At 46.1% G+C, this 18,395-nt stretch overlaps 1 protein-coding gene across 1 annotated transcript; it reads left to right on the top strand.

Moving 5' to 3' along the window:
- The first annotated feature begins 8,444 nt into the window (after positions 1-8,444).
- Positions 8,445-15,189, top strand: amdhd2 (amidohydrolase domain containing 2). The gene is made up of 12 exons (XM_080904157.1): positions 8,445-8,944; positions 9,488-9,641; positions 9,976-10,112; positions 10,390-10,529; positions 10,953-11,007; positions 11,165-11,377; positions 11,999-12,087; positions 12,183-12,327; positions 12,526-12,633; positions 12,802-12,870; positions 13,026-13,127; positions 13,820-15,189. The coding sequence occupies exons 2-12, from the start codon at positions 9,559-9,561 to the stop codon at positions 13,897-13,899; spliced, it is 1,221 nt and encodes a 406-aa protein (XP_080760283.1). The 5' UTR covers positions 8,445-8,944; positions 9,488-9,558; the 3' UTR covers positions 13,900-15,189.
- The last annotated feature ends 3,206 nt before the right edge of the window (positions 15,190-18,395 follow it).

The following is an 18,395-nucleotide window of genomic DNA, read 5'->3' as shown; positions in this document are numbered from 1 at the left end:
TTGTTGTCTTCGAGGGCTCCGCAGCGTTCTGCTGTCCAGGTAACATAAAGGTTGGTGACTCATTGCAGTGACAGGACAATGCTCTCTAAATACCGAGTCAGTTACCAAACATACTCTCGGCTTACATGACATTTCACACCAGCCACGAGCATTGTTTCCTTCACTTGCAGCAGGTCGTCATCTCATGCGACGATGGTCCAAAAACTGCAAGTGTTAAGCTGCTCACAGGTTCACCGGTTCCTGCACAAACAGCAGAAGTCTGGAGACATGGAAACAGTTTGGTTTTATGGCGTTGGTAACGCACACAGATGAGCTGGACACTGATACTGAGGGAAGATGTGCAGGAGGAAGATGTGCAGGAGGAAGGGTCACCTGATACCTGTGTGGAAATGTCCGGAGCCAGAGGGGAGGTGGAGGCGGCGGGGACGGACTGAAAAACAAACATAAACAGAGCCGGGCGGGGGGGGAGCGGCGTTCTTGGCGGCTACAGTTTGACCTTGGCCGGGCATGCCCGGGCCTGCCTCTCAATGCTGGGAGGGAGCCTCACTAAAGCCAGCTGCAGGACTTGGACGGCCTCAATGAGAGCAGGAAATACCACCCCGGGCAAACAAGGGCGTAGCACCCTCCCTCCACCTCGCTCCGTCTTTTAATGACGCCTTTCTTTTTCCATTTCTCAGCAGTCATCGAGCTTGGCACGCTGCACAAGCACCACAGATGCTCTTCTCTCGTTCCCGCTCCTCACTCGCTGCTTTCCAATCTTTAATTTGATTTCTTTATTTCTTTGTTCGCCTCACAGCAGAGGGAAAGCTTTCAAACGCTGCTGCTTTGCATATCTTAGACTCTGCCCTCAATAGGTGAGCTGCCGAGGCGACGACACCCCGGTCAGCCTCGGACCCCCTCGCTGCTCACACAGTCCTGGTTTACTGCACCGGTCTGAAGTCCGTCCATTCCCCCCCAGCAAAGAGGCTTCTCTGGATGCATCACAGGCTGAGTTGATGAGAGTGGACGTGGGACAGAGCGAGAAGCCGGCCCTCCACAGCGTTTCCCAAACAGCTCACAGTCAGATGTTTCTGGCAGCGCTCTTTAGCATCCAGCTCTTTATCCCGATGCTATCAGTCGGACCTTTTTAAAGGGAGCTGGCCGATCTTGGATTTCACACAGCAGTGAGCTTCATCACCGTCCTGTGAAACCGAAGAAAGGTCTGGCTCCGTTTGCAGGCCTGCAGCCTTTCAAAGATCCTTTCACACACCAGGCTTGGTGTCTGATGCAGCATCCCCAACACGTTTACACCTGATCTCGTTTTTACAATGAATTCATTTGTGTTTCTTCACGTACTCAGTTAATGAAGCAATGAAGCACTGGTAGCTGCCACATAGCACCGTTTTGTGCTGGATGTGGCTCGTCGGCCTTTAATGAACTGAACGAGGAAACGGGCCAGTGTTGGCCAGTGCTTCACTTTTATTTAGAGTACCGTATTTTCACGACCATAAGACGCACTGTGCTAAAAGGCGCAGTCTCAGTTATGTGTGCCATTACTGTATTTAACACACACATAAGGCGCACTGGATCATAGGGCGCATACAAGTACCGTATGCGTATTTAAAAATAAAGCGGGAGCAAACCTGAGTTCGGTACCTTACTCACATTTTTATTACCAGTAATCGTCATCATCAACAACACACAAGCATACAAGTGTGCGTATTTAAAAATAAAGCAGGAGCAAAACAAAGTTTGGTACTCACATTTTTATCATCAATCAAACCCATCGAAGTCCTCATCCTCTGTGTCTGAATTGAACAGCTGCGCTAAATCTCCATCAAACATGCCAGGTTCACTGTCTTCACCGTCAGAGTCACTTTCCGTGCCGTGCGGCTCCTCGGAAACGATGCCGGCTTTTGCGAAAGCTCGAACAACAGTGCCAGCAGACATGTTAGCCCAAGCATCTACAATCCATTGGCAAATTGTGGCGTAACTCGCCCGGCGCTGCCTTCCACTCTTGGTGAAACTGTGGTCTCCATCCGTCATCCATCGCTGGATGTGTTTGTCGCCGATGTGTTTGCTGCAGTAGGAGTGGAGGATGGCCAGCTTTTCCTTATAATCCGCTGGAAGTTGCTGCGCTACCGTAGTCCTGGTCCGGATGGAAAAATGGCACCGTTTCATAAAAAGTGAAAGTGAAACTGCTTTTAGCCGAATGGTGACCGTCGAAACGCTTCTCCCGCTCGTTCTTTGCTCGATGATCCACCGCTCGAGTCTTTCCTCCAACTCGGGCCACCTCGCCTTATGTCCGCGGAAACTCAGCTGCGTTTTCTTGACCTGCCGGAGCTCGTTTTCTAGCTTCCTCCATTTGCGAACCATCGATTCGTTAATCTTAAATTCTCTCGCGGCTGCTCGATTTCCATGTTCCTCCGCGTAGCTGATGGCCTTCAGTTTAAACTGTGCTTCGTAAGCGTGTCTCTTTGCCACTTTCAGGGTTGTTAAAACAACGATGTCCTGCATAACGCACATACCTGTTCTTTTATACAGGTATGTGCGATAAAGTCAACGCACACACTTCACCCTTTAGCGTTCTCATGGTGTTCTCTACTACGTCCTCCTTACATCACACAGGGCGCACTGCGCTATAGGGCGCGCCGTACTTTTTGAAGAAAATCTAAGACTTTTAAGTGCGCCTTATGGTTGTGAAAATACGGTAATTGATCGCCAACAGGATAAAGATGGCCCCGCCCCTCCCCGTGCATGGCTCTGTTGGAGGTTTCTTCCTGTTAAAACAGAGTTTTTCTGTCCTACTGTCGCCCGTTCTTGCTAACAGGGGGATTTGGCACTATAAAATAAAACTCAACTGAATCAAATTGAGAATATGATGAGGTTAAATTCGTGCAGAGTCAGTCTTCAGCCCTCTGTGGTGAAACGCTGACTGATGCAGATCATTGGATGAAGCTGGCCTTTCGAGACATTTTTAGAATATGTTTTTGAAGTTATGAAGAAGAAGGACCGACACTGTCCAACGTCACTGTTCAAAGCTCTACGAGACACAGACACCCACTGGACACCTTGCTAGAATCCGACCTCCTGCTGAAAACATTTCCTCAGAGATTTTGGTCCATGGTGACATCATCACACAGCTGCTGCAGATGTGTCGTCTGCATCCACGATGAGACTCTCCCGTTCCATCTTAAAGGTGCTCTGTTAGACTGAGATCTGAGTACTGTGAACTCATCGTCATGTTTCAGAAACCAGTTTGAGATGATGACAAAGACCCTGCCCGTCACTGTGACTTGATTAACAGCCTAAATTGATCTGAGGTCAGAAAAAGTTATGCTGACCTCACAGTTGGGAAGCAAAAACATCCAGTTTTCCTTTAACTTAGCTGTGGACTTTTTCTTCCTCCTTTCCCGGATCTTCCCAAAATTAAGCCACAAGCGACATTTAGTTCCAGGTTTGGTTTAATATGTGATCTAATAACGTCTGCGGTCCTGGAATGATTGACTCGAGGAAAGCTAAACTGACAGTTCAGCTCCTATACAGTTTCACTGCAGGCCTCCGCCAGCCTGCAGCCAATCAGGAGGGAGTTACGGCCTCCCCTTCAAATCTGTTCAGCATGTATCTGCACGTCCGCTGCCGCCTGCCCGTTATCGTGATGTTAAAGTCGCCTTTACAGCTGGGTGAGCTGAGGAGGGGGGTGGGCTGCTGTGTTTGTGTGGGGTGATCTTTACACCCCCCGCCGGGGATCAGACAAACACTTATTAACTGAGAGGAATGCAAACAGACGCAGGACAGCAGCACGGAGGGCCGGGGGGAGTAAAAGGGGAAAGGGAGAGTGAAGACTCCTCCTCCTCCTCCCACATTTACTCCTTGTAAACCACCTGCTGATCAGGAGAAGCCTCCAGAGTTTTCCAGAGGAATGCAGTTTCAGTGAAAGACGAGACAAACAAGTATTCAGGTCTTTAAAAAGTCTGAATATTCAAACTGATGCTGTTCCAACATTAAATACCCCTAAAATCTTACTCCAGGCATCCGTCGGTCTAAAAACAAGACCAAGTAATCTGTTAGTGAATGAATTTACCTGAAAACAGCTGCAGAAATATAGAACAGTATATTCTTACACCTGCATAAAAGTGTGATGGTGTGTTTATTTCACACAAATCCTGAATTAAGAAACTGATCTGGAACTCCAAATGAACAATCTGAAAAGAAAAGATCTGAAAACACTGAAATAATTTAAATAACTTGTGATTTCAGTTTGATGCAAACTTCTAAATATAATAAGAAGAAAATCTGATTATTACAGACAAAGCAAATAAAGTAATTTAAAGAAGGAACATAAAATTCCTGCCTACTTCCTCCTTTGAAGCTTTGAATCTACATATTTGCTGACACCATGTTGGATTTTTGGATCCAGAAATGACCAAAAATCCTTGAACTTCACTCACAAACCTGGAGCTCAGCTTTGTTTGTCTGTTGCTACAGTAACCTCACATAGTATTGGTCACATGATGCCATTGTGGCTCCAACAGCACAAACACGGTCCAGAGGTCCAGTTCAGGTGAAGCTAGCAGCTACAGCCACCTGTCAGTCACAGAGGCCACGCCCCGGATGATGCAAACAGTTTGTGTATCAGGCTGTAAACATGTTTAGTTCTGCTGTAAAGTTTTAACATGGGAGTCTATGGGGACTGACTCACTGCTGCCTCTGCTGGACATCAGAGGAACTGCAGGATCATTGTTAAGCCTCTGAGGTTGCTGCCTCTGATCGTCCCGTAATAATAATCATAATATTACAGTTTAAAGCACCGAAGCAACCGGTTGAAGCACAGTGAGACTCAGAGATCATTGAAAGCAGCGCTGAATCGTCCGCAAACACACGTTGAGGGTTGTTGGGAAAAGTTAGAATCCATTAGCAAACAAAGATACGACACCTGACGTCCCGAGCGCCTCTCGCGCAGTCAGATCCTCCGGCACTGACCTGCTAAAGCTGTGGTCATTAGTTCTCCTTCAGCAGCCACCCTGACCCACGACGTCCAGATGTTTACGAAGCTCTGGACCAGCCGGTCAGGATTTCACATTTTCTGATGGACAAAGTTCAATGATGTGAAGATGAGTTTTTATCAGCCTCGCTCAGTTTTTCACCCACAGATTAATAAACACGTTGGAGTATGTTAGTCTTGATTTTTCACACAGAACAGATTCAACAGATTCCTCATTAAATATCAGAATCAGAATCAGAATACTTTATTGATCCCTGGGGGAAATTATTTTTTGTTACAGTGCTCCATTATAAACCAACATTAAGACAAGACAGACAATACGCTAACTAAGAATAGTACAATATATACATATATATACATACATACATACATAAGTCACTCATAAATAAATAGCTGGAAAAGAAACATGTGTAGCTGTAGCAGTAACCAGTGTGTTAAGTGGATGCGTTGTACAGGGAGCCACAGGCAGGAATGATTTCCTGTGTCGTTCAGTGGTGCATCATGGGTAATCTCAGTCTCTCACTGAACGAGCTCCTGTGACTGACCAGCATGTCATGGAGTGGGTGGGAGGTGTTATCCAACATTGTCTTTATCTTGGACAGCATCCGCCTCTCCGACACCACCTTGAGGGAGTCCAGCTCCATCCCCACAACATTGCTGGCCTTACGGATCAGTTTATTGAGTCTGTTGGCATCTGCGACCCTCAGCCTGCTCCCCCAGCATGCAACAGCATAGAGGATCGCACTGGCCACCACAGACTCATAGAAAATCCTCAGCATTTTCTGGCAGATGTTGAAGGACCTCAGTCGCCTCAAAAAATAGAGACGACTCTGGCCCTTCCTGTAAAGTGCTGTGGTGTTTTTAGCCCAGTCCAGTTTATTGTCAATGTGTACTCCAAGGTATTTATAGTCCTCCACAATGTCAACACTGACCCCCTGGATTGAAACAGGGGTCAAGTGTTTCCTGGTCTTCCTGAAGTCCACGATCAATATGACAGAAATATGACAGATGTTCAACGTCCTCTCAGACTTTTGGACCTTTAGTGTGTTTTTATTGTGTTACTGTGAATCACATCAGAGGAGGACGGCGCAAAGAAACGTCACAGAGACGTTTTACTGCTTACGAATAATCTCACGTTCATCTTTGTGTACTTTTAGTCATAATTGAATCAACTGTGTTTTCCCCACGTTATTCTAAACTTCTCTGTGGATATAAAAGAAATATGAGGAGAAGAAGAAAGTATGAAGTTATTTAAAACTGTGTTTGGAAACTTTCACAGTAATTTGTGTTGTAGCCTGAGCTGTGTTTGCACTCGGACTAAACGTTGGTTCCTCATCTTTTAGTTCCCATCTTCTGCTGCGCCGTCCTTTGTTCTGCTCCTTTGCTCCACGTGAGCAGCGCCGCTGACCTTTCGCCGTGACCTTGCTTGGCACTCTTTCCGCCCCTCTGTGTTTTAGTCACTCGGCGTCCTCGGGGCGTGTTTTGCAAGTCAACAATTCACATAAAGCAGGACACAAATGGCCGATTTTCTTCAGTTCCTTAAAAACCAGAGGATTAAGGAATCAGGGATGCTGAAAGGCCGCCACACAGCCCTCGGACTCGGGAGTTAAGCGGCTGTGAATGAGATGTGGCGACTCCAAAACAAAAGCTACTGTGTCACTCAGACGGGAACGCTGACGTCACGGCTCACAAAAGACGGAGGCTGTAAAACACCACCTCCGAGGGCTTCTTCTGGGCTTTTTTTTCTCTGTTTGAGCCAATCAAATATCCACGAGCGCTGCTGCCAAGTCCTCTCTCCAAGCAAACAGAGCTGAGAGCACGGCTACATTTTGATCCATATTGGTGGTAAAATATAGGCTCTCTGTCTCCTCGTGGGTGGCCCGGTTTGGCCAGAGGACACAGGCCTGCAGATTCTCGTAGTGGTCTCCATGGGGATGAGCAGGACGTGGGGAGGTATCTGGCTTACTGGAAACGTGGTTTATTGTTGACTTTCAGGAATGAGGAGGGGGCCGCTGCTCTGACGGCGGGGGTGGCACATCCCGGTGGAGTGAACGCTCACACAGTCAGGCCTCACTTAGACTCTGGACGGGTTTCTGTGGACAGATGTGGCCCAAACACCAGCACACACCAAACATCTGCAAAGTGGATGTGACGCTGAGCCACATGCAGACTGTATATAAAAGATGGATGCAGGTTTTTAGTGAGTCTCATTCTGCTCTCAGGTGTTTGCTTTGTCAGCCGCTCGCTGTCATGTTTGTATTTTCAGTGTCACACTGAGCTCATCCGTCAGTCCTGTTTCTTCTGTGCTGCTGAATTAATTTTAACTCAGAGCATTGTTGCAAAATCGTCCCTCTCGTTTCAGTCCATGAATGAAACGAAGGATCGCGCTAACATGTTAAAACCTGCAGAATTTCACAGCTTTTGAGTAAAAAGCAGAAAAAGGATCCTGAGAAAGCAGATGAGTCAAATCTGTCATTTTTCACCCTTCAACACCAACCGTCATCCGTCCACTTCCTGACTGAGCAGGTTTTCCATGTATGGATTCTTCTTTTCCTCCACGATGCTGTGGGAATATCCCAGTATGACACCGCTGGGATTCATTGAGCTCGGATTGCAAAGGAGTGGGTCAGAGAGCGTGGATCGGTCACGACATAGTTCAGCCTTTCACCTTGTGAGAACCTCTGGGATGACATGATGTCATGGTTAACGTGTTTGGAGTGTGTATGAGTGGGTGTGAAAGGTTTCACAGTGTGAGTGTGTTGAGGTGTGGGTTTGTAGGGTGTGTATGTATATGTGGTAGACATGTGTTCATGCAGCTTTTATAAACAAACACACAAACATCCTGACAGTCCTTCTGAGTTAAAGGCAATAAAAATGTACAACATAAGAGACGCTTTTAAATATTTTACTTTTGGTTGTGACACAGTGACGTCAGAGGAAGAGCAGCTCACAGAGCCGACGCCGAGGAGCTACACGCTGTGTCCCAGCGCCCTCTGCTGGGCATGTCAGGAAGTGACGTAAAGCTATTTCTTTTGTAACCTGCAGTCAGCGGGTGTTGTGTTGGGCTTGTATTCAAATAAAGACACGATCTTTATAACTCAGTGCTCTCAGTATAATCGATCCACTGCTTAAAGAGATGTGACAGTTCTGTAAAAATACATTTCTGCTGCCCTCTTTGGCCACATCTGTGCTGGAAAACTGATTTTTAACGTCACTGAATTATTTTCTCAATAAATTAAATTTTATTCGATTTTTAATTTATTTTGTATTTTTATTTTATGAAGAAGTCACGTTGCAAACACTGCGTACGGAATCCAGCCCGAAAGTTGTTCCTGCATCAAAATGACGTGAATTCATTTACAGCGGACAAAACTCTTTACGACACTTAAACCGAGCCAGCCTCTGGCGCCGGCGATGTGTACCTAATAAAGTGTCGGAAGACTGTGAGCAGTAAATATTTTGCAGCCGTTTTTTCCTGCAGTCATTAAAGGAAACATGGCTCCACTGTTCCTGTTAAACGTCTGAGAATAAACGCGCTTTGTCACCTCCAACATTTACAGATATTTTAAACGAACTGAAGCTTTTCGTGACGTGAAACTTGTTTTTCTGTGCTGATCGTGGAAAACTTTGGCATGTGTCAGCAAACCGCAGCTGCTCTCGTCCTGTTTTGATCAGCTGACCTGCCTCGGTCACATGACTCGGTCCTCTTCCTCTGCTCGGCTCCTCTGAGCACCAGCGCGATCACACACCTTAAAGCGCCGCTGGATCACAGCTGCAGGGCAGGTGGAGGCACCGCGGGTGGAGGCGCCGCAGAACTCCGTGTGAAAAACGCAGTTTTAGGTTTCGGCTCTGTGGCGGCTGGAAGAGATCAGCCTGTGTTCAAACAAGAGTCCCACTGAGGGTTTGACGGAGGCCGAGACGGAGGCGTGTTTCTGGGGTTTCACCACTTTGTGTGTCACGGTAGGTAAAGAGGAGAAAAGTGAGGACGAGTTAAATTTTAAATACATTTAAAAGCAGAGTCGGGGTAGAGTCATGGAGCTGACTACAGACAGGCAGATAAGAATAGTTTGGCTTATCTCAGGATGTTTCACAGAGACCATAAACAAGATCAGAGCTCAAAGTCAGCGGCTGCACCCACAGCAATAAGATCAGACCCTCATTACACCCTGCAGCTGCGCCTCACCTCACCTGCATGTTACAAACTTCTGCTTCTGCTTTGGTTTTCCATCGCAAGCTTGAAGCACGTCCTGCTCCTAATTCCTGTCATGCTGGACTCAACTAGGGCAGCTTTGCATGATTCACAGTTCATAATAATCCTCCTTTAGCTGGTTACTTTTTGTGAACTGTAAAGTTTGCTTCTCCACCTGAGATGCCTGTGTCAGGGGAAAACTGATAAACCGGAATAAGTGTGCTCGCACTGTAAGAAGCTGTGGTCGTGTTTAACATGAACATCGAAAGATTTGTGACAGAAAACGGTTTGATTTGTTCTGCTGTGTTTCCCAGTCGTCTGTGGCTGAGCGGGCGGTGTTTGCGGTGTCCGCCTCACCTGCTGAGAGGACACAACAACCAAAAGCATGCCGTCCAACAAATCGGTGTCAGACGCTCCCATCACTCAGTTCATCAACTGCAGGATCCTGAGGGACAACGAGCTGCAGAGGTACGACACACAAAACAACACTGCAAAGAGAGCCGGTCTGAGCCAGGAAACCCAGCTTCAACTATTCTGCTGAGACGAGCGCTCAGAGCTCCTGACAGCAGTATACTCAGAGCGCCGGGTCGCAGCTCGTGGGAGTGTTTGGGGTTTTGAGCCTTTGCAGCTCAGATAAATTCAAACTTGTGCGTCCAGTTTTGATTTGATGAAGTCATTAATGATGTATGCTGTACCATGGACCAGGATGTCGTGACTGTGGTGTGTGTGTGTGTGTGTGTGTGTGTGTGTGTGTGTGTGTGTGTGTGTGTGTGTGTGTGTGTGTGTGTGTGCGCGCGCGCAGAGAGGACCTGTGGGTGCGTGAGGGGAGGATTTTAGACCCAGAGAAGCTGTTCTTCGATGAGCAGGGATACGCTGACAAACGTGTGGACTGTGGGGGCAGCATCATCGCGCCGGGCTTTATAGACGTCCAGATCAACGGTACACACACACCCACAGACACACACCTTTGCATGTGTTTCAGAAGCTGCGCTGCTGCAGTAACTTTGATACCTGGTCAGACGGCGTGCTGGAACAAAGATGACAGAACTGCACAGCTTCAAACTCTTCTTAATATTCAGTCTCTGGAGTTGAAGGTGGTGTCAGTGGCATCTGAGCTGACGCTGCAGTTTTTCAGAGTCATAGAGAGCATTGTTGCTGCTGAGGGGGCGGGGCTAGTTTACCCCGAGGGGAGTAACGGCTCGTCTTCCTGCTGCAGGAGGTTACGGCATCGACTTCTCGCAGGCGTCTGAGGACGTCAGCGATGGAGTTTCGTTTGTGGCCAAAAAGATCCTCGAGCACGGCGTGACGTCCTTCTGCCCGACTCTGGTCACCTCCCCTCCCGAAGTTTACCACAAGGTCACTGCTTCATTTTTATCAGTTCAAGTTTAGACGCGCTCGCGTGTTCAGGGGTTCCTAGTCTCTCCTTCAAAGTCATCTTCTGGAGCATCTCTGGACAGCTTCTTCCAGGCCAGCTTCTGCTTTCAGTTCCTTCACTGGAAGGTTCTGCTGCACCGCCTCCACCCGCCATCTAAAACCAAACCTGGAAACAACCAGGACGGAGCAGGGAGAGCACTGAGAGTTAAACTAAAACTGGAGATCAGGGTTGGAGGCAGCAGCACTGGAAGGTTCAGAGGTGCATCTGAAGCTGATGAAGTGAAGGCAGGTGTGAGTCGTGCATCTCCCTGAACACGCTGAGCATTTACACGTCGGGGCGCTAACGATCGGTGACGTGAAGCTTCTACGTGTAAAATCACAGCATCATCAAAATGTGTGTTCCAGGTTCTGCCTCAGGTCAAAGTTCATGATGGAGGACCACATGGAGCTGGAGTTCTCGGTGAGGTTTTACAGATGCTGTTGGTGAATGTTGTTTATCCTCATTGATCAGAAGCTGCAGACGTGTTTGCGTAAACGATCACGCTGCAGCGGTACACGAGCGCCGACCGCGGCCGAAAATGGTGTCTGTTTCACTTCCTGTAAACTTCCGTGTGCAGGTTTTCACCTGGAGGGTCCGTTCATCAGCGCCGAGAAGAAAGGAGCCCACCCGGAGAAATACCTCCGCACCTTCAAGTCCGGAGGCCTCGAGCACCTGATGGAGGTCTACGGCAGCCTGGACGACGTTGCCATAGTGACGCTTGCTCCTGAGCTGCCCGGCAGCCAATCGGTGGTGAGGGAGCTGAGCCAGAGGGGCATCACTGTGTCTTTGGGTGAGCATCGTGTAGTCACGGCAACGATTATACAGCAAAGTGATGATGATGTAAATAATAAAACACGAAAGTTTCATTTTCAGTTTTATTTACATCATTTTTTCTGTTTCTGTAATATTTGACATTTTATTTCTTAATTTGTCTTTTTTTGCATCCTTGTATTTTTTAAAATATGATTTTATTTATTTTAGATTATTTTTATTTTCTTTAAACATTTATTATTTTTGAGTTTTTTTAAAATTAAAAAAATCACATTTTTAATTTATTATTTTATTTATTTTCATTTTTAGGTGTTTTTTATTGTTTGCATTATTTATTTTAAGTGTGCTTTTATTTTGTAGATTCTTTTTAAAGATAACTTTCTAAAATGTTATTATCCTTTTTTCATTTCCATATTATTATTCAATCCTTGTTTACTTATACACTTTTCTCGTGTGCTTGTATTTTTTATTTTAATGATTGATTTCATTTTTATTTCCTGTTTCTGTTGAAATCGTGTTCCGGTTCGGTGCTGTGCGCGGTGTTAGCGTGGGCCTGTCAGTCCTCTGTAGAGCACCTGGAGCTGCTGTAATCGTCTGAGAGCGCTGATGTGAACAAAGTTTGCTCGACTGGTTCTTGCAGGTCACTCGGCGGCCGACCTGTCGCAGGCCGAGGAGGCGGTGCAGCAGGGCGCGTCCTTCATCACTCACCTGTTCAACGCCATGCTGCCTGTGAGTCCCAGCTGCTGCTCGTCTCTGAGTCAGTTTCTGTTCAGCCCGGTCGGTTTCACGCTCTCAGTAATCCTTCTGTGTCTGCTGTGGTCCAGTTCCACCATCGTGACCCGGGCATAGTGGGTCTGCTGACCAGCGACAGGATCCCCGCAGGCAGGGCGGTTTATTACGGCATGATCGCTGATGGCATCCACACCAACCCTGCAGCCCTGCGCATCGCTCACAGAGCTCACCCGTCAGGTCTGCCCGAGGTTTCTATTTCAGATCAGCAGCCAAAAGCACGAAAATCTCCCCAAATCTATTCCTAAATGTATCAGAATTTTCTTATTTTGGTTCCAGAGGTTGGTAAAAGTCTGCAAACGTGTTTAAACGTGTGGCATCACCTGGGAGTAGATGGATTTTGGACTTTCCCGTGTCTTGTGTGCTTCATACTTTCAGGTCTGGTGCTGGTGACGGACGCCATCACCGCGATGGGTCTTCCTCCCGGCCGTCACACTCTTGGCCAGCAGGTCATCGAGATCCAGGGTCTCCACGCCTACGTGGCAGGTCTGATGCTCTTCAGACGTTATTAGCTAACAGGCCCGTGGTTTCCTGAGCGATGCTGCAGAAAGGAGCAAACGCATAACTAGAACCAGAGATCGGAGAAGTCAAATAAATCGTTCTCGCGACGGTTTCATGTGTAAAACTCTGTAACGTCACTCTTTATGTGTTCAGGCACCAAGACTTTGAGTGGCAGCATCGCCACGATGGACATGTGTGTGCGCCACTTCAAGCAGGTCTCAGGTCAGTTTGTGTTACTTTAATGACTAAAACCAGGAAGTAGAATCATAATGAGCAGTGGCGCGCTGCCTCATGTAAACTCCAGCAGGTGAGACCCGGTTGCTGTGGCGATGCAGGTCAGATCATCATTGCTCTCCACTTCCTGTTCTGTCCACCAGGCTGCAGTGTCCAGGAGGCTCTGGAAGCTGCCTCCCTGCATCCGGCTCAGCTTCTGGGAATCAGCCCCAAAAAGGGAAAGCTGGACTACGGCTCCGACGCAGGTCAGAGCCGACTGCATCTTTATTTCTGCCTCCCTGCTGTTAGAGCTGCTGTAGTTCCTCCTTTGTGTCCTCAGCGTTTTCTTGGGTGTTAATTTGGACTTTTTTCATGGTGGGGTGGGGGGGGGGGGGGGCTGTATAACAGTTGACCAAAGCCTGCAGTTCCTCTAGTGTCCAGCAGAGGCTCCAGCCAGTCTCCATAGACTCCCATGTTAAGCTTTACAGCAGAAATAAACACGTTTACAGCCAAACTGCTTCGAGAACTTCGAACTCGCTCTGTTTCAGATTTACAATAAAAGTTTTAATAAGAGTAAATAAAAAAACCATATGAATGTTGGGTGAATGTTTAGCCTCCATCTTGCACATTGTCAGTTGTGCAGCGCTTCAAAGGTCAACGGCGTTGGATTAAAGTTTAACGGCTGTAGCCGTGAGGTTCTCTGGGATCGCGCCGCCGCGCTCTGACCTTTCCTGGAGTTCATGTGCTTTCCTTTAAGTGAGGCCAGCGGCTCGATTCAGGCTGAATTTGTGAGACTTACAGTTTAACTGATCCTTCAAAGCATCGATGTTCGTCCAGATGTTCAGGAGGAAACCGTCTGCGACTGACAGAACTCCAACTTTCCACCGTCTTCTGATTCTTTTCTCTCAGCAGCGCTGCCTCCTGTCTTTCTTACACTCTGCACTATTTTGTTTTATAGACCTCGTTCTGCTCGATGAGGGCCTCAACGTCAAAGCCACTTATATTTCTGGAGAGGAGGTTTGGAGAAAAGGACAGTAGGAGATGAAGAAGGAAACTGGACCGCCTGTGCCTTTGTACATGATCGACATGTCGGGGTTTTAATGGACTGCCTGAGTGCACCAGGCACTGCCGGAAAACTGGACCAGAGTGAAATATTTCTGCATTATTAGTTTATTAAATGTCAGATGATGTGGAAAATGTTTTCCTGCTTTTCAAACTACCAAAGATTTCTGTTTATTACCCTGAAAGTCAGCGTGCTCATTGATCGTGTGTTGCTGAAAGTCTGTTGTGTTAAAGCAGCTGTATGACCTCTGCAGGGTCAGGGGTCACAGTGGATGTCACTGCACACCCTCAGTTTCTGTAAGCGTCTCTTTTTCTTTGTTGCAAATTTTACTGACACCATCAACAGAGTGTGGACAGACTGCTGCTGGTGTGGCAGCAGATTGTCTCATCGTGAGAGGGTCTGGTGGTCTCTGGTTTGAACGTTTTCAGCCTTTAAAAGAAGAAATAGTCACATCGTGGACTCATAACTGTCCGCGTGAGACCGACCTGGTGACAGGCTGTTCAGGAACTCAAAAGTAAGGGTGGGAAACTCCTGCTCAGGAAACTTTGTCATGAATCGCTCTCACGGGTGAAATGCTGCCCCCTGGCGGTGAAAGGTATAGTTAAAGGATAGTGAGAACCTCTTTACCCCTCAGGTGTCCACGAGGGTAACCCTCGTTTCTCTTTCCTGATCTGAACAGAAAGAGAAAAACCTGGAAATGAATCTGATGGTCGTCAAATCTGAGACAGATCGACAGACGCTGGCAGAGTTCAGGCTGTGCTCGCTTTAACCTTTGTGACACCAGACAGATCTGAGAGTACAAAAACTGTAACAAGCTGAGTGTTTACAGCAGGGTGAGCCTGAGCTCACTCAGATTATTCGTACACACTCAGAGCTCACAATTAGAAACACCGGACATGTTTAATCTGAAAATCCAGCACAGGAACAGGAGGGACGGTGGAAAGGACAGTCCAGTTTAATAATGACACAGTATGTAGGCTCAAACAGACACGATGTCCTTTGCAGTAACAGTGTGTGTGTGTGTGTGTGTGTGTGTGTGTGTGTGCGCGCGCGCGCGCGCGCGTGCGCTCTTTATAAAGTAAAAGTCCTGCTTTCATTCAGTGAAAGTAAAAAAATTGTAAAAATACCGAGAGACACTAAGCAGCACAGATAAATACAAACTGATGACAGACTAATCTTCCATCTTGTAGTTTTTTAAAATTCTAATATTGGTGAAAATTTTCAGGGGAAAGGTTTAAAGCAAAGTCTCAATAAACGTAATTTTTCCTTTGATTCCAGTTTTATTTTTATTTAAATGTTTTTTTTAGTTTGGATGATCACAGTGTGACGTGATTTACCTGAAGCACCAATGATCGAGCAGGATCAGGTGATCAGGGACAGAAACATAACTCACATTTTACTGATTTTGCGCATGAGTGGTAAAACTTCTCAGCGCGTGTAAAAACCTCTGTGTCCTGAAGTTACGTTTCCACGCTATGATTCAAATTTAGCGCCGAGTTACACAGGAAGCATCAGTGATTCATAAAAACTAAACTTTGATTGTCAGTGTTTCCGTGCCGGTGGGAGCTGACGAGGCTGATCACATTTCAGCGAGATTTACGGCGGAGGCTGGTGCGCGAGAGCTGGACCGGTTCATCCTCCAGGACAGCACTGCGGGAGGAGACGGTCATCTTCCCGGAGAAGAGGCGCCATGCCCCGGCTGGCTGGCTCGGTCGGTGTCCTGTCCTGAAAACGTCCCCGCAGAATACAACCGTCCACGAGCCAGAGCGAAATAAAGAGGAAGTCACTTTCAAAATAAAAGCTCAGACACATTTTTTTAACAACAAATATACATAGTAATGTAGTTATAGAAGGGTATGAAAAATTTCACAACTTGCAGTATCTTTTACAAGTCATGCATACAAATACAAGTACGTAAACAAAAAAGTATACTTTAAGAGAAAACAAACAAAATAAGCGATTAAAAAAGAAAGAGGTGCTCAAGGTATAAACAAACAACATATAAATGAAGTGAAACTGAACAGTCGACACAGCTCTTGTGTTTTACATGCTTTGGAGTCAGTGCTGTCCTTTAGATTCTCTAGATAATTGGAAAGCAGGGCTTTAAAAACAAATATGTTTGGACGCTGTTGAGAAAATTTTGTGCAATGTTTGTGAAGTTCAGCAAAAATAATCAGAAGACTGATAATATATTTTTTTCCTGGATTTATTTTATCGGTATGTGAGAGGCCAAATAGAATATGTTGAAACTTCAGTTTCAATTTTGGTGTTTATAAAATTATTTAGATCAATACAAAACATACGTGTATACGTGCATTCCCAAAGTACATGACATATTGTTTCCTCTGCACTGCTGCAAAAAGTACAAAGAGTATCAATATTTTTCTTAAATTTAACCAGATATGTCTTTACCGGATAACATCTATGGATCAACTTAAGAGTAACTTCTCTGACCTTATTAGTGATAATAAATTTCCTTGACAGAATCCAAGTGTTTTTCCAGTTTATATCATTGTAAATATCCAATAGAATAAAGCTGCAGGTTTGGAAACAATATCTCTTTGAATAATTTGTCTAATACATTGATTTGTGGCTTTATCACTCAATAAAGGACAGATGTTACCGATGTATATGTTAGTGGGATTTAGTTCTGGAATAACACAATTTCTACCTTTAGGAGCAGACACCAGTAACCTTCTCACCCCATCTGGAATTGCATCAAAAACTACAGCGTATTCTTTTGGAGTGACAGCAAAATCATAAACAGACAAAAATTCCTTATAAGAAAATAATTGACCTTTATCATTCAGTAACTGACTCACAAGTAAATTTTTTCTATCAACCCATTTAAAGCTCAGACAGATCACAGACGCTTAAAGCGTGCAGTGACGTCACTTTTGCTTATTAGAAAGAGTTTGAAGGGAGACGGTCCACTAAAGCACTGCAAGTAAAATCTGTCTTTCCAAGTAATGATCATTTACATATTGTTTTTACTTTATAGGACACAAATGTAATATTCCACTGAACGAAAAAGAGTTGTAACAGGGGCAAAAATAATAATATTAACACGCTGTACCTCAGAAAAAAGAAAATATTCATTCATCCCATTATTTTTTAACAGCATGTTTTTCTTGTAAATATACAAAACATATAAATTCCTGATTACTGAGAGTTATAACCAAGCAGTAACGTGAAGCACCAAACCTGCAGTTTCTCTGACGTCCACTAGAGGCTCCAGCAATGAGTCAGTCCCCATAGACTCCAGTGTTAAAACTTTACAGCAGAACTACGTTTACAGTCTGATATACAAGCTGATTGCATTGTTAGGGGCGTGGCCGCTGCGACTGACAGGTGGATGGTGACACAGGCACTGAAATGTTCTGGGCGGTCCCGGAAACCAGGATGAATCTTTCTTGTCATTGCACTGAGGTACAGTTCATTTCTGTTCAGTGATAAATCAGATGACATGTAGAATGAGGCCTTAACGTGGCTTCCTTCGCAGATTCCTACGCAAACGTTCAGCCTCCTCTCGGGGTTTAGTAATCTTCTTCTTGCTTTATTGGGATTTGATTTTGAAGGTGCGGAGAGGAAGTGGTTCTTCCTCCCCGCAGCTTGACGGTGGGGACCGCGAGGAGCTCGATGGTGACTGTGCACATCGCTGTGTGAATGACAGAGGATGCATGGAGGTCTCCGGCAGCTGGCAGCCACAGATCCGTGTCCCCCTAGGTGCAGCAGCGGCGGCAGCGGGCATCCTCTCCGCGGTGAGTCTGCAGCTCTCCTCCGGGCTGCTCTTTGTTTTCATGCCTGCAGTCTCTCAGCCAGCCACCAGCTGTACTGCAGGTACACCAGGTTACCTAAAGTCTGCATGTGAACTTCAGGTATCAGCAGGGAAGCCTCTGCAGTGAGGGACAGAGGGAGGCACAGCAAACTGTCTCTGATCACTTCATTTAACAGCAGACATCTGCGGCTTTAACGCTCGGAGCGTATCTTTATCATTTAGTCATAAACACCAAGGAGGAGAGAGACAGTTTGAGAGCAAAGCTTTCTCTTCTGGGAATAAAATCGGAGGATTTTGGTAGAAGAGCGTGCAGCAGACTCTCAGTCAGCGTTCCGATCAGGAGCATCTGGATCTGGAGCTCCTGATCGTATCTGAAGTCCTTGTTCAAGGACACAACTGTGGAGCGAGCAGGAGCAGCTGGAGCCAGAGACACACTGATGAGTCTGATGAAGATGAAGCTGCTGATTAACATTTCATATAATCCTCCTCTGGTTTAAAACTGAAGTATGAGGATAAAAGTGATTTAGTTTAAAAATCTGTTAATAGTTAATAATAATCATAACATCACCCATTATTTAATTTTTCATGTATTACACATTTATCTTATCATAAATATCATACGTGGATATATAAGATCAGTGTACGTAACGTAGTCTTCAGACGGCTCCAAACAACCAGTTTCACAGAGTTTTT

Source organism: Rhamphochromis sp. 'chilingali' (assembly GCF_963969265.1).
Source record: "Rhamphochromis sp. 'chilingali' genome assembly, chromosome: 15".
NCBI classification, from domain to species: Eukaryota; Metazoa; Chordata; class Actinopteri; order Cichliformes; family Cichlidae; genus Rhamphochromis; species Rhamphochromis sp. 'chilingali'.
The sequence above is the reverse complement of the archived record's forward strand: the minus strand, read 5'-3'. Positions and strand labels throughout refer to the sequence as shown.